Source organism: the organism of the source record quoted next, unplaced genomic scaffold, assembly GCF_019419815.1.
Source record: "Pyrus x bretschneideri cultivar Hongxiangsu unplaced genomic scaffold, Pyrus_bretschneideri_v1 Contig2, whole genome shotgun sequence".
Taxonomy (NCBI): Eukaryota; Viridiplantae; Streptophyta; class Magnoliopsida; order Rosales; family Rosaceae; genus Pyrus; species Pyrus x bretschneideri.
In genome coordinates, this window is record NW_025999501.1 from 10517433 (window position 1) to 10532643 (window position 15211).

At 37.4% G+C, this 15211-nt stretch overlaps 2 protein-coding genes across 2 annotated transcripts; one reads left to right on the top strand and one right to left on the bottom strand.

The window, feature by feature from the left end:
• Positions 1-6334: 6334 nt before the first annotated feature.
• LOC125476655 (protein LURP-one-related 10-like) lies at positions 6335-7954 on the bottom strand. Its single transcript, XM_048582986.1, has 3 exons — positions 7556-7954; positions 6843-7070; positions 6335-6694 (listed from the first exon to the last, which is right to left on the bottom strand). The coding sequence occupies exons 1-3, from the start codon at positions 7886-7888 to the stop codon at positions 6560-6562; spliced, it is 696 nt and encodes a 231-aa protein (XP_048438943.1). The 5' UTR covers positions 7889-7954; the 3' UTR covers positions 6335-6559.
• A 1353-nt stretch (positions 7955-9307) lies between these two features.
• Positions 9308-12069, top strand: LOC103962165 (pentatricopeptide repeat-containing protein At2g38420, mitochondrial). Its single transcript, XM_048583513.1, is given in 3 exon segments — positions 9308-10340; positions 10343-10423; positions 10426-12069. Coding segments are annotated over 3 exon segments (1695 nt in total). The 5' UTR covers positions 9308-9418; the 3' UTR covers positions 11118-12069.
• The last annotated feature ends 3142 nt before the right edge of the window (positions 12070-15211 follow it).

Genomic DNA, 15211 nt, shown 5'->3' on the forward strand with positions numbered 1-15211 from the left:
CCATGACTTCTTGGATGGATGAAGGAATGGATTCTCCAAGTTCCCAAAATAAGGAACATTTAAGTCTCCACACCAAAGAGAGCATTGAGGAAGAGATGAGTGAACTAAAATAAGAAAGATTGCTAGCTATTTTCCCTTCAATTAAGTGACAAAAGAACCAAAACCCTTCATCCTCAAATGTGGTCAGCCTTAAGGGTTCATTGGGCTTTCAAGCCCTTTGTGTTTTCAAGTTGTCATGCAACTTGAGTTAATGGGCTTGACATTCAAATCTCATTGGGCCTTGCGGCTCAAAACTAACCCGAGGTCTATAACAAACATATTCGTTTGATTAATTAACATATTAATTAATCCTAGCCATAAATAATTAAACCATTTAATTATCCTTACTCATCTTCGTTGTTTCTTCAATCTCTACCTTACTCGGTGTACAATCCATTAGGTTCATTTTAGCGAGGCAATGGGCTATTAGAACTCTTTAAATCGATTATGAATTGAAACATACTTTCAATTCTCCCATTAGTGATTATACACTTTTAGGGTTTCCACAAACTATGAGTGACACTTAGCAACATATCATGGCTACCCAAGCTGATCATAAGAGCTGGATAACCTATTCAGTTTAGGATTACAATGCAATACAGTCTTTCTCTATTATAATACTCTTGACCGCATTGTTTGGTTTGATAGCTTATTCATGTCTACTATCCAATGTGATTCATTTACTTATATGATTACCTTGAATGTGATTGGAATGACTTCCTAAATCTCATTCATACTCTAGCTAGAGATTCTTAATCATATCATAGAGTATTCTCCCTCAAACGGTTTGAAAGTTAAAGATCCCTTGTTGTGCATTCACTTGCCTCTATGGCTAAATGGCTTAACCCAAACTATGTCATGGACACCCTTTGACAGAGTGACTTTGACATAGTCAAAGATCAAGGACCTAACCACAAGACAACTATGATGCCTCAGGTCAAATGACTTTGCATTATCCCAACCACGAGTTCTCATGTGACATGAGTATAAGAACTCCTCGTTGATCGTTTCAGTGGACTCATTCTCTATTGAGCACCTACATGCTTGTCTTGGTGTCAGTCACACCAATAACTAGAGACCAGTCACTCTCAATAAGAGAAAACATAGCACATATTGATCTTAACGGATTGTCAATGCCCAATTGGTAATCCTATGATCAGGAACATTTAAGATATGTATACGAAAGAGAATGGTCTTATGAATCTAACTTCTTTAGATCACATTCTCCCAATTACATATTCCTTGGACTTATTGTTTAAGCATATAACATTTATATGAGACGGCTTTAAACAATAATTTTTGCCCTTTATATATGTTAAACCAGATTAGTTTAACCTGTGAAATGTCCGTAAAGTATCATCATATGATTGGCTTTTAGGGCATATTTCCAACAAGCGGAAGTATCTGATGTGTGGTAGGGAAAATAGTCTTCAAAGAAGGTAACATCCCATGACACAAAAACCTTTTGGAATGTGATATCAAACAGCCTATAACCCTTTTGACCATAAGGATAGCCAATGAATATTCAACAATGTGCACTTGAGATGAGCCTGACAATTTTTGGTGGTGTGATTCGTCTTGTTGCACTTTCCGCATCGAGGCCCATTGTACATGAACTCAGCTTCCCGGCTTATGGTTTTCACGACAAACATTGCTGCCTTTGGTTGGGCAGCGCCTTTCCCACTAGAAACTTCTGCCTGTCACTCATGATGAAAAACCAAGGAGTAGGCTTTGTTCACCGTGGACAGTGGCCCAAGGACAAGGGTGTTACTGCAAACCGTGGCATACGAATCATTCAAACCCATGAGAAATTTCATGGTTTTCAAAGTCTCCACATAAGAAGCAATCTCCTTCTTTGTTTCACAACTACAAGCTGGGATTGAGCACAAGATGTCTCGTTCATCCCAAAGACTTTTTAGTTTGGTGAACTAGGAACTTACTATCATGGTGCCTTGCACACAATCTTGAATTTCATTCTCTATGTGAAAAAGTTGTACGATATTCGCATGGGAGAACCTTTCTTGTAAGTCAAGCCACATTTGTCGAGCATCCTTACAGTTGATAATGCTTCCTGAAATTTCCTTTGACATTGACCCTAATAGCCATGTCTTGACCAAATTATTGCATCAGTTCCATTGTTGCAACTTTCAGGTCTATCTTCACTTGGTTTCTTGATTGTGCCATCAATGAGCCCAAGCTTGTTCTTGACCATTAAGGCCATTGCCATGGACTGAACCCATATACTGTAATTGTCTTCCACCAACAACTATGGTACATACTGCATCATACTGCTCCGAATGGTGAATGTATAGTGGCTGGTTTGGATTTTCCTACTTTAGATGTGAGGCTATGCCTGAAGAAATTATTTGTGTTTCTGGTTTGTCACCCATGGCTGCGTTAACTTGGGTGGTGTTTTGTGTCTTGTTGTGTTTCCCACATTAACTCTCTGGTACCATAAAAAGTAATACAAAGGGACTGAATTTCTTTCTTGTCATTGATCGAACTAAGGTTACAACTTTTATATGGAGTCAATACAATCCTGATCCTACACTAAAGCCTATAAACAAGGGAAGTCAAATACCAAACAAGTAAGTAAATAACTAATTGACAATTGACAATATTTACTTAATCAATTTAAGATATCTTCCTTAACAACATAAATCTTACCCCTCATAAAATAGAGATAACAAAAACAATACACGAAAAAGAAGGGGGACATAAACCTTACCTTCTAGATACGAAAACAAGAAAGATGTAAAGAAAATAAAGGGAGACATGAAACCTAACCCCTCTAAAACCAAATGTAAGGGTCTAAACCTACAAAACAAGTTGAGCAACACCACAAAGTTAGGAAAAAAAAAAAGTGAAACAAACCTGGATGCCCAGATGCACATTAATTTGAAAAGCGGTATCCAGGCAAGTCAACACAGTCTGAAACCAATGCAGCACGAGCTGCCAGCGAAGGAGAATCATGTCAAGTTAAAGTTAGAGAAGACAAGCCCATGTTAGCAAAATTGTTCGCAAAAAAATTTCATTCTCGATATATGTGAGATGCATAGAAAGTTATTTTTCCAATGTGCTCCACACAAGTAGAACATTGCGTACGAATAGGCCAAGGATGATCAAAATCAAACGATTGAAGAGTAGAAATAACACTAGAGCTGTCATTTTCCAAACAAAGACAATGCCACCCAACTAATATGCAAACTCTACACCAATAATAATTGCAAATAATTTTGCTAAAAAAAAAAAAAATTGTGATGACCAATCCATTGGTAGAAACCACCAAGAAAATGACCATGGCAATTCTTGAAAACTTTTCCACAAGCAGCAGGATCAGAATTTTCTTTAGATAAACCATCTATATTAAGTTTAATCCAAGAAAACTAAGGGGGAGACCAAATGACAAGAAGAATAGTAAGTGCCTTGCGAGAGATAGGTCGGATCCCCAACGAAGAGATGATTCGAGTGTCAAACCCCTGAGAGTAACTAGGAATAAACTTTCCACAATGAACAATGGCAAAATTGATAGAAATGCAGAGATGATGAAAATAGATTGGTAGACCCTCAAAAATATACTTATTTCAAGTCTTCCAAATAGCCGCAATAGTAGAAAGACCCGCACAAATCCAGAAATTGTGCATTTGTTGGGAAAAGGACTTACGCACATATATATCCCAAAAAAATCCAAAGAATCCGAAAAATGCAAAGAGGTACCAAAATGGCGTGCTAGCCATCTCCATAGCTGCCTAAATATTCAACAGCTGAAGAAAATTACGACATAAACATCAAATGGATGCCAAAGAAATACCACGTCATTGAAGCGCACCCTCGATAGGAAGTTTATCATGAAAAAAGCCGCCAAGCCAAAATAGATAGTTGTGGCAGAATAAAATGTCGCCAAATAATCTTAGCCCAAGTACAATCACTATGTTTCTTTGGAATAAGCTAATAACCAAAAAAAAAAAAGGAAAACTTCCTAGTAGGCGAGGGCTCCCAAATCAATTTGTCATCCTTGACATTTAAGGGCAAAGGTAGACGTAAAATTTGTTGCACCACAGAAGGGAATGAATTTGTAAAATAATCTGGCAAAGGCCAACTTTGTGCTTCAATAACATCTGAAACCTGAGAAAAAACCTTAGGTGAAATGACCAAACATAACAAGGGCTAGTAATAGTTTCATCCAACCATTTGTCGAACTAAAAGGAAACTGACTTCCTATCACCAATAATCCAACGACTATTATCATTGAATAGGCAAAGCATGCTTAAGACCATGCCACATAGAAGACTGTAAATAGATATTTTGGTTTTTGTAAGGCGAAGGAGGAAAATCCTGACGAGCGAAAGAGCCCCACAGAGAAGAGTATTGTAAACTATCCCATCCAAAACTAAACAAAGCCGTCAAGTTCAAAGAAGCTAAATCACAAAAACCAAGCCCACCTTCAGGTTTGCAATTAAAAGTGACTTTTGTGCAAGTACACAATACTTGTATCTTTTTTTCCACAACTACATGTACACATGCATATACATACATGCGTACATACATGCACACACATGCACATACATTATATACATACGTACATAATTACATACATATCCATATATATAATACAACTTCATATATAATCACCATTCTGTAATTGGTTAGTTGATTAATTAACAGATAGTGTTATACACACACCTATTTTTACCTCCCATACACCTTTGTTAATTTTTGGTCATTGATCTTCTTCAATTCATTTGATCCGATGGCAAAAAAATAAAATATGTGTGTAAAAAGTAAAAAAGCAAGTGTGAATAGCACTACTCTTAATCTATAACAATTGTACCTCACGTGCTACACATATGTTAACACTGAAGACATTACCCTAGATCTTGCTTATAAGGTTTGTGCCTTAGTGTTTTTTTTTTTTTTTTCCTAAAAGGGGGACAACTTGTGGCAAGTTACAGTTATCCATCCCTTTAAGGGCCAGGAAGACTCACAGAGGCATTTTAGCCTCCACTGACCACAAGTATGGCTTTCACACCAACATCAGCTTTTGAACCCGACACATCCAAATTTTAATTTGAAGAAAACCTTGCAATCCATCCTTGAGATATACACGTGTCAACCTTGCAATCCGCCCTTGAGATATATACGTGTCTAAATCTGTAACGATTTCGTTTTGGTTATTTATTATTTATTTTTGCATTCGAGATAGGGACTCTCAAAGATCATTAAGCATCATGAAAACTATAAGTGTTGACGAGGCATTCGTTACTATGATGAGCATGAAACTAGTGCCAAGAATTCATTTAACGCGATTGTTTATAAGCAACCTCCACTACTTGTGAATATAAGTTCATAACTATTAGGTGAAACTCACTTATATTCTAGCGTCATATTCATGCATGAAAATTAAGCGTGCACTCTCAATAAACATACATAAATAAGTTATCAATCAAGCAGTTAAACAAATTGAATCCACAACTCATGAAATTCCGACCAAAGGTAATCAATTCATATTGCAAGCATAAACATGGTTTCGAATCACCCCCTAGCAACTAGGGATTTAGCCTCTCATGTTCACAGAAAGAGAAACAAAATTGAATTTAAACATAAAGAACAAAGGATTGATTACACCTAGAACACACAACGAATCCACTTGAATTTCTGTGCGTCCAAGCTCCTCTTTCTCCTTCTCCTTGTTGCGGCAGAGATGGTGTGTGATGAGTTTGGATGATTTTCTGGGTTATAGATGGGTTTAGGGTGGTATGGTGGTGCGGCAAGGAGTGTGGATGGTATGTTGATGTGTGGAATGGAGTGGGGAATGGTTGGAGTGGCTGCAATGGAGGAGAAAAGGTGCAGAAGATGGACTTTCAAATTTTTGTTTTCATTCTTTGTTCTTTATTTCTTGCCATCCCTCTCAAAGTTTCACCATTTTTCTTCATTCCTCATTTTCAATATTTTATCTATATTTCAAGTACAAAAATGAGAACTAAATAATAAAAAATTAAAATATTACAAAAGGATTCCTGAGCTTAACTACTATTAATATTTATTCGTGTAAATAAATTTTTCGATTGACTCATCTATTGTAAATAAAAGAGTGTCCAAAGTGAAGCAACATATATTTACATAAATCAAAGGAAAGTGATTTTCATACACCCTATTTAGCTTCTCATGCATCTTTTTTAGTTAAATTCATCGGATTAAAGAACTCAAACGAAACCAATAATCAGAATTAAACAAGAGTGTGTAACAAGCTAAAAAAAGTGTTTGAAAATCACTTTCCCAAACCAAAAATGCAAAGTGACAAAGAATTTTCCACCCTCGTTTAAATATCATTGTATAAACAAAGACCAAAAAATCAAATTGTTCAACATCGAAATTCGAAAAATATAACCATGAGGCAAAACCGAGCAAGGGCAAGAGCCCAAACAAAGCACAACGGCAAAGGGACTAACATGCATTGCTTCCTCAGTTAAAGTATAAAGTAGATCTAAATTAATCAACTGATCTATCCATTATATTAATTTTAATCATCACTATTAATCTCATCAAGAATCACAATAAGCGCGACAATGAAAGCGTAGTCAATCCCGGGATACACTGTCACCATGAAATTGTCCTTGCCAATCAACATGCTTGCAACTGTTCGCTTCTTATGCATCTGCAATTTTCCCCACAGGGTATCATATCCCAGTCAGTACTTGTGGAGAAATTAATATTAAGTAATTAAAGAAACAAGCTAAGGCGTAAGATTGTTTAATTGTGTTAATTAATGATATATCAGCTGAATAAAATCAATGAAATCTTACTTGGGCAATGATTGTGGAGGAGTTCCCAGCATATATGGTACAAGATCGTTCAAACCAACTTCCCTTGACTCTGAAGTCCGGTGCATTCTCTGCTGTGTTTTGTGCTAAGAAAACATCCAGTTTGGTATTAAATTGCAGCAGTGAAGATCTCTTGGCACTAAAAATCAGATCCCTTGAGTCTTTGCTATCCCCCCGGAAAACTTGCCATCTTTCATGTGCACTCATCAACTAGACATATAAAATGTACAAATAAGTTATTTAATTACAAATTTACAACAGAAGTATACTTGTAAAAATGTTCTCTTCCTAGACTATATGGGAAGTAAATCAATTAGATTATATTGGAAAATTGGATAAAATGATGAAAATACAATTCTTCATTGTTGAAATGATTGCTTTGTGGGTTTTATCTCGTTAGTATATTATCGATATGTGATCTATATATGATTTTTCTCATTTCCCCAATTGATGATTTGTTCAACCAATCTTTCGTACAGATTTAAGTTAATTCTTATCTAACAACGTTATCTATAAATTTAATTCTATTTTTGTTAGAATATGTGATTCAGATTGACGATATATCAACATTACTTGATAAAATTCAACGTTTGCAAACAAGGGATTGAAGCGAGTACAAGGCTAGCAAGAGCTACAACATTAACTGATATGCATGATCTGTTTTATATGTATATTAATCAAGATATTCTTATTACCTTCTTTCTTAGGGTGACAATAGGATATCCGGCAGTATCGAGCAAGACTCGACGATCATGACGGCTCCATCGAACTCCCTTCACTTTAAAGATGATCTTATCATTGATATCTGTGACTACAAAGTTTCCATCTGTTATGGTAAGAACTTTTCTGACAATTGCAATATCCACAGGGTGAGGACTGCAGAAATGAGGGCTGATGATCGCAACGGCGGGATTAGCATACGCTATTGGCGCCGGATTCACAGACGACGTTGGCCCCGGATTGGCATACGCTGTCGGCGCCGGATTGGCGTATGCTAACGGTGGCGCGCTAGGTTCTGCTTGTTTCATGATGATCAGAGAAATGTTAGATGTTGATGAACACTTTTTTTTTTTTTTTTGGAAACACAAACTTGGTTATCTGTGGGTGTGTGTATATAAATATAGGTCACCTATATTGACCGTTGTCAATTAAAAAAAAAAATATATATATATATATATATATTGTAAAATTTTATTAAAATTGAAGATGTTTAATTATCTAACTGTAATCACATACATATATACACAAATATAACGTTGTCAATAAACCATAAAATGTTCACAATAATAATTAAAGTATTCAAGTCACTTAGTACTATGGTCTAATAATATTTATCTCTACTTGTAAGTGAGTTATCTTATGTTCGATTCTCGTTAAAGATGGATTTAAACCATATTATTGCTAGTAGCGAGGCTTAGTATATTCTCGCATTTCCTTATTGTAGATAATATCGTTTGTTCAAAAAAAATATTAAAAGGTTAAATAATTTTCTATTTAAATGAACATTTGCAAATATTATCTATTAATCATGACCTAAAAAATGAATTGTTCAGGATCATGAGCTTACTTTCAAAAGAAGCTGAAATAAATAATTAATATCATATTAAATTACTAACTAATTAATGCAAGCATGAGCGCTCATGTATTATATATATAAACATAAATTGATACATGGAAATAAAACATATAACTTATACGCGTCATTTTTTTTGTTCAAATTTGAGCAAGCATTTTAGAGGATGGGAAATCCAATGTTTTGCTTCCGTCCTCGTGTATAAAGTCAAAATCCAGAGCATATTACAAGTTAAATGAACATCAGGATATCAAAGTTGAAAGTTTGAAGCTAGAAGCTTCCTCATTATATAATATAATATAATATATAATATATAATATAATAAACATGAAAAAGTCAATAGAATAAAAGTGGTTCTATTCAACACGCGGTGCGCATGTTATCATTAGACCAAGTCATGGTATGCCGTGGTATGCAACATGCATCGTATCTTAAAATATTAATAGCCAACAAGCGTGTAGAAATTCGATATTTGAAACTGAAAGAGAAATGCGAAGAGGATTTTCTCAAAAGGAGATTTTTCATGTATTTTCAATCATTTTACAATGTAACGTTAATTTTCGTACCATCATTATAATACGTTGTGTTAAAAACTTAAAGTGATAAAGAACTAATAGAGAATTTCACTTTTTAGAGAATTCTCTTAACATTTTTGAAAATAGTAATTTTTTTTTTAATCGAAAGGTCATTAAAAGAGAGTTTCTTCAACACATGATAGTTACGAAATTGTAATAATTAGTTGATCTAACACATCACCTCGGACACAGTTGGTTGATCGACAATAACCTTCCTCAAAACCGTAAATTGATCGGCGCTCACGGTTGATTGGTCGTTAAAAGACCTCAGTTGCATTGAAATTATGCACGAAAAAAAAACCGTAAAATCATAAATCGAACCAAACCAAACCGAACAAACCGACCCGTTTGGTTACTTTTCTGACCAAAGTTGTTTGACGTAATAGGCCTAATAAAACACAAACAAGGTAATGACTTATGACCCAAAAAAAAACATATGGGCCGTTTCCAGCCCGTTAACATGCCCAAAATACTACATGTCGTTTTTATCGTCTTGGTCATTAGCTTTCGAACTGCACAGCAGAGTTGCAAGAAGTTGCAGAAACCAAAGAATACCAACGAGTATTTCCAACCTGAAACAAACAGATGACCGCAAACAATTCGAACTCGAAATCGAATCAAGAATGGTGAGAGCCTCTGCACTAAAACCCAGCAGCAAATTCTTCCTGAGAAAGCACAGGAAATGGCCAGTGTCGCCCTACAACACCAGGTGGCACCAAATCTTCAACCAAAACCAAGCCTTCCAGAGCCTCAAAAAATCATTGCCGCCGCCGGAAAACCAGCCGCACCTCCTTCTTCCGACGCTCGTTTACTCCTTCAACACCTACAACGTCGACCCAACTCCGGAAGCCTACCACTTTGTCCTCAAAACTCTCACCAAAACCTCCCAATTCGACAGCATCGCTCCGGTTCTCCGCCGCCTCGAAACCGTCGAAAAGTTCGACACGCCGGAGCATATTTTTGCCCATCTGATTGGTTTTTATGGTCGTTGGAACAGAACCCAGGATGCCATTGATCTGTTTTACAGGATTCCCAGGTTCAGGTGTGTCCCTTCTGCTCACTCTCTCAATGCATTGCTGTATGTGCTTTGTGGGTCCTGTGAAGGTCTTAAATTGGTGCCTGAGATTTTGCTCAGGAGCCATGTAATGGGCATCCGGCTCGAAGAATCGAGCTTTCGGGTTTTAATCAATGCACTGTGTGGAATTGGGAAGGTTGGATATGCTATTGACATTATGAATTGTATGATGAATAATGGGTATGGTTTGAATGTGAAGATTTGCTCTTTGATATTGTCATCAATGTGTGAACAGAAGGATTCAGAGGGTGTTGATGTTATGGGTTTTTGGGAGAAATGCAGAAGCTTGGGTTTTGTCCTGGGATGATGGACTATTCCAATGTGATTAGGTTTATGGTGAAGCAGGGCGGGGTTTGCATGCTTTAAATGTGTTGATTAAGATGAAAGGGGAAGGAATTAAGCCTGACGTTATTTGTTATACCATGGTCTTACATGGCGTTATCACGGAAGGGGATTTCAAGAAGGCGGATCAGGTTTTTGATGAGTTGCTTGTGTTGGGTTTGGTTCCTGATGTATATACTTACAATGTATATATAAATGGTTTGTGTAAGCAGAATAAAGTTGAATCGGGATTGATGATGATTTCTTCTATGGACGAGTTGGGTTGCAAGCCTAATTTGATTACTTACAACATCTTGCTGAAGGCCCTGTGTAACAATGGGGAGCTTAGGAGGGCGAGAGAGCTTATGCGTGAGATGACTTTAAACGGTGTTGGGGTAAACTTGCAGACGCATAGGATTATGCTGGATGGTCTGTTTGGCAAAGGAAACATTGAGGAAGCTTGTGTTTTTATGGACGAAATGTTAGATAAGGTTCTTGTTCGTTTTTGTTCCTCTTTCGATGAGGTGATCTATGGGTTGTGCCAAAGGGGTTTGGTTTGTAAAGCAATGGAATTGCTGAAGAAAATGGTTGACAAGAACGTTGCGCCTGGAGCAAAGGCTTGGGAAGCACTGCTCCTTAGCTCAGGATCTGAACCCAGCTTAGAAGAGACTACTTGGACGGGTTTGGTGGAGCCAATGGTATCACTTCCATAGGTGATGGATCACCAGTTAACAGTGCATCTGATGTTTATGCTTACCATGCGTATTCAAATGGTTTGTGCAAGCAGAACAATATGGAGGCAGGATTAAACATGATTTCGTGTATAAGAGCTGGGGTGCAAGCCTTATTCGATTACTTACAACATCTTCTTAAAGGCATTATGGAAAAACGGGGAGCTTACTAGAGCAACAAGCGAGATGACGTTAAAAGGGTCTCGGAGTTAACTTGCAGACTTATAGGATTATGTTGGATGGTTCGTCTGGCAAAGGAGACGTTGATGAAGCTTGTGTCTTTATGGAAGAAATGTTATATAAGGTTCTCGTTCATTTTTGTTCCTCATTCAGTGAGGTAATTTACTGGTTGTGCCAAAGGGGTTTGGTTTGTAAAGCAATGGAATTGCTCAAGAAAATGGTTGACAAGAACGTTGCGTCAAGACCAAAGGCTAGGGAAGCACTGCTCCGAACCCGGTTTAGAAGAGACTACTTGGACTGGTTTGGTGGAGCCAGTTATAGCACCAACAGATAACCAGTAAACTGTGCATCTCTTTGTCATACATGTACCATTAGTTGTTTGTGCCGTATGGAATCCACAGCGACAGTTGATTGACTTCACCTGCACAGTGCAAAGCTGAAGCATAAGTTAGCTGCATGCATCCATGTGCATCAGATTCCTTTACTTCTAACATTTTGCTGAAGATGGGCAATTGAGCCTGACTCGTTGTGCTGTCCTAGTGCCGGCCTTTTGTCTCTATGTCCCAAAATGTTGGCATAAAACTGTATGTACATTCATACCAACCTAGATTCTTCTGTTTTACTTGCTAGCCTATGGTGGTGTTACTCTTGTTCTTGGTTTGTTCTTAAACCAAACCATTCAGTGAAATTTTTCTTGAGGACCGTTCGATACCAGCATATACCTGACCATTATCAACGGTCCTCGATCACTCAATTTAAGCGTTTCGATTGTTGAGATTTTTTGGGCCAAAATTAAGCCACAGTATCACTCATGTGGAACCAAAACCTAGTCACCGACTTCCCTTTAATTCAATAATGTGACATTTGAAGTACATAAACTTTTGAGGGAAAAAAGACAAAAGCGCTCTGTTCATTTGCTCACTTCAATCTTATCTTGTTTTATGTGGGAAAAATAGCAGTCATTCACTTAGAACGTGAAAAAAAGGCGACTTCAAGTCAATAAGGTTCTTCATTGTGCAAGAGTTGAGGGAAAGAATGTCTGTCATATGCAGGCTTACTGTTATTTTATAAAGAGATTATTTTCACAACTCAAGCTCGTAACCTTTTGGTCATAAAAAAAAACATTTCCATAGCGTCAAAGCTCACTCTCATTTCCTTAAAAATAAAAACCAACAAATAAAAGTAAAAAAGAAACAAATTTGCTGGCTTTTAACCTTTGTCCAGTGAAATCATTGAGGCATCCAAGGATGGCTGTTTGTCGCCTTTCCAAAAGATTGCCGGTGTGAAAAGGGCTTCTTCTATGCAGGAAGAACTAAATAATCAGCTGTCACACTCACGTTATCTAAATTAATTTGAATTTAATGAGCTATCAAACCTCTAAAGAGAATTTAATTACGCATATAAAAAGTTGAATAGAAACATATCAAGAAGCTATGGATGTATTTGAGTTGCAAATTGTTGTCAGTCAGACGTCGATGATGAGAAGGAGTGGAGACAGATGTGGTGGTGGTGTTTCCTTGGCGATGGTACCAAGTTTCCAATTCAAGGTCAAGGAGGTCACATTCACCCATTACTATTCTTCCCACAAAACCATGCGGTAGGGTAGTACAAGTTTGGTAAAGCGTCTCGTTGTGTCGTGGTTACGACGAAGCATTGAGATGTAAACTTGTTGCCGATCAATAAAGTTCCAATTTTGCAGTTTGTTTTTTGTTCCTCGTTTTCATTTATGTTTCAAGTGTTTTGTTCTAGTTGTAATGTACGGCTGGGATTAAAACATCTTAAGGACTTGTATTTGATCAGCTGTCATAATAGCGGTGTAGAGACCACGTGAGTCTGTCGTGAATCTCCAATGGTCATGTTGATTTTATCCTTCGTTTTTGGGTCCAATGTGTAATGTTGAACGTGCGAGTGGAATGGAGCTATGAACTCCACCTTTCTTCTTCCTAAAGCTCAGATAACTTAAACAAGAAACTAAATAAAATTCAGGAAAATACAATCCAATTCTGTTAACAAGCACTAACATGGCCTCAGAGCTTGGTTCAGTATGAATCAATGTATTAAAAGCCGAAAGCATAGGTGAGGCGTCCCATGAATAGTCCCACCCAAACGTAAGGCAAAGCCTCACGGTACCTAAAATTTTAATATATATTACATATATAATTATGTTTTATAGATATAATATTTTGTAAAACAAATATAATTATAACTAAATCAAAGATAATATCATCTTCTTCATTACTAAGTCTAGTTGTACTTAGAAACTATGTCATAAAGTCTTAAAGGTACCGTTTGGTACGTGGGATGGGACGGAACAGAGTGGGACAAGGCGTTCCGTCCCACGTTTGGTGCGCCTAAAACGGGTGGAACGAGCTGTTCCACGGGACGAGTTTTGGGTGAATTTTCGTTCCACCTCACCCCCTGGAATGACTCGTTCCACATCCGTGGAACACAAAATTATAACCTCTCCGTCTCCTTCTTCTTCCTCCTTGTTTCCATCCGAGGGCATCTTTGCTCCCGCTCCGTTCCGTTCTGTCCTGTCCTGTCCCGTCCCGTCCTATTTCGTTCCGTTCCGTCCCGTCCCGTCTGCATACCAAACGATACCAAAATGTTGTAATTATTTATTTTGTTGTAAGCAATTATAGAGAACTTTAAGAGAAATAAGGGTGAGTGGCCAAAATTATAGGGAATTTCAAGAAAAATAAAGGTTGAATGTCACAATTATAGGGAAATTCAAAAAGAAATAAAGGTTGAGCGGAGAAATTATAGGGAAATTAAACGAAATAAAGCCTGAGTGGGGAAATTATAGGGAATTTAAAAGAAAATAAAGGCTTAGTGGAGCAATTATTATAGGGAATTTAAAGGAAAATCAAGGAAGAGCTAGAGTTGGAGTTAAGACTTTGTCATTTGGAGAGAGAAACTCTCTCTTTCTTCTTCATTTAAACTAGAACAGTCTCCTGCATTTTAGAAACATACATGAATTTTGTAGGGAAGAAAAGGCCCAAGTTGAACGCCTAGGCACACCTCAGCCGCCTAGGCGCGCCTCGACGCCACCCTACGCCCACCCCCACAAAACAGAGGCGAAAATCCAACCGCCTAGGGAAGCCCAGAGGCGAGTTTTTTAAAACACTGGTATGAATCAAGGGGTATCAATTGTGACTGGTTTTCTAGGTTTTCAATGAAGAACTTAGACAACTCGTAACTGTGTGGTTGTATCTGGAGCTGATCTTCAAGCTCCAATGTTCACCGGAGTGAACTACGAATTCTAATGTATCAAAATGAAGACAATCTTCAAGTCGCATAACCTCTGGAAGTTCGTTGAAGAGGTACATGAACTTCCTTCAGTTTCAGTTGAAGAACTCACTGAAAGGTTACAAATCGTTGCTCATGATCTGATTGCTTCTGATGCTAGACTTTGGGGTGATACAAATTGCAGTCTCTGATGAGATCTTTCCATGAATTGCAAACCAAAAGATGACCATGGCAGTTTGGGATACTTTGAAACAGGAGTACAGAGGTGGCTCACATGGCTGAGCTATGAAACTTCAAGGTATTTGACGAGACTTTCAATATGCTCGTATGAAGAATGATGAATCATTATCTGCTTATTTGACTGGGCTATTTGGTTTAATTAATCAAATGAAGAGATGAAGAACTGTCAAATAAGAGAATTGTTGAAAAGTTGTTGGTTAGTCTTACTCCTACATTTGAAAATATTATGTTTGTGATTGAAAGAACTAAGAATTTGAGCAAGATTGATCCCACTGAGGTGGTTGCTATGCTCGAGGCATTTGAACAATGGCAAACTAGACATGTTGAGGATGAAGATGTAACTGACAAAGCATTTGGTAGCCTTAGTATGCAGCCTAGAAATAGCTCACAGGCTAGTAATGCAAAGA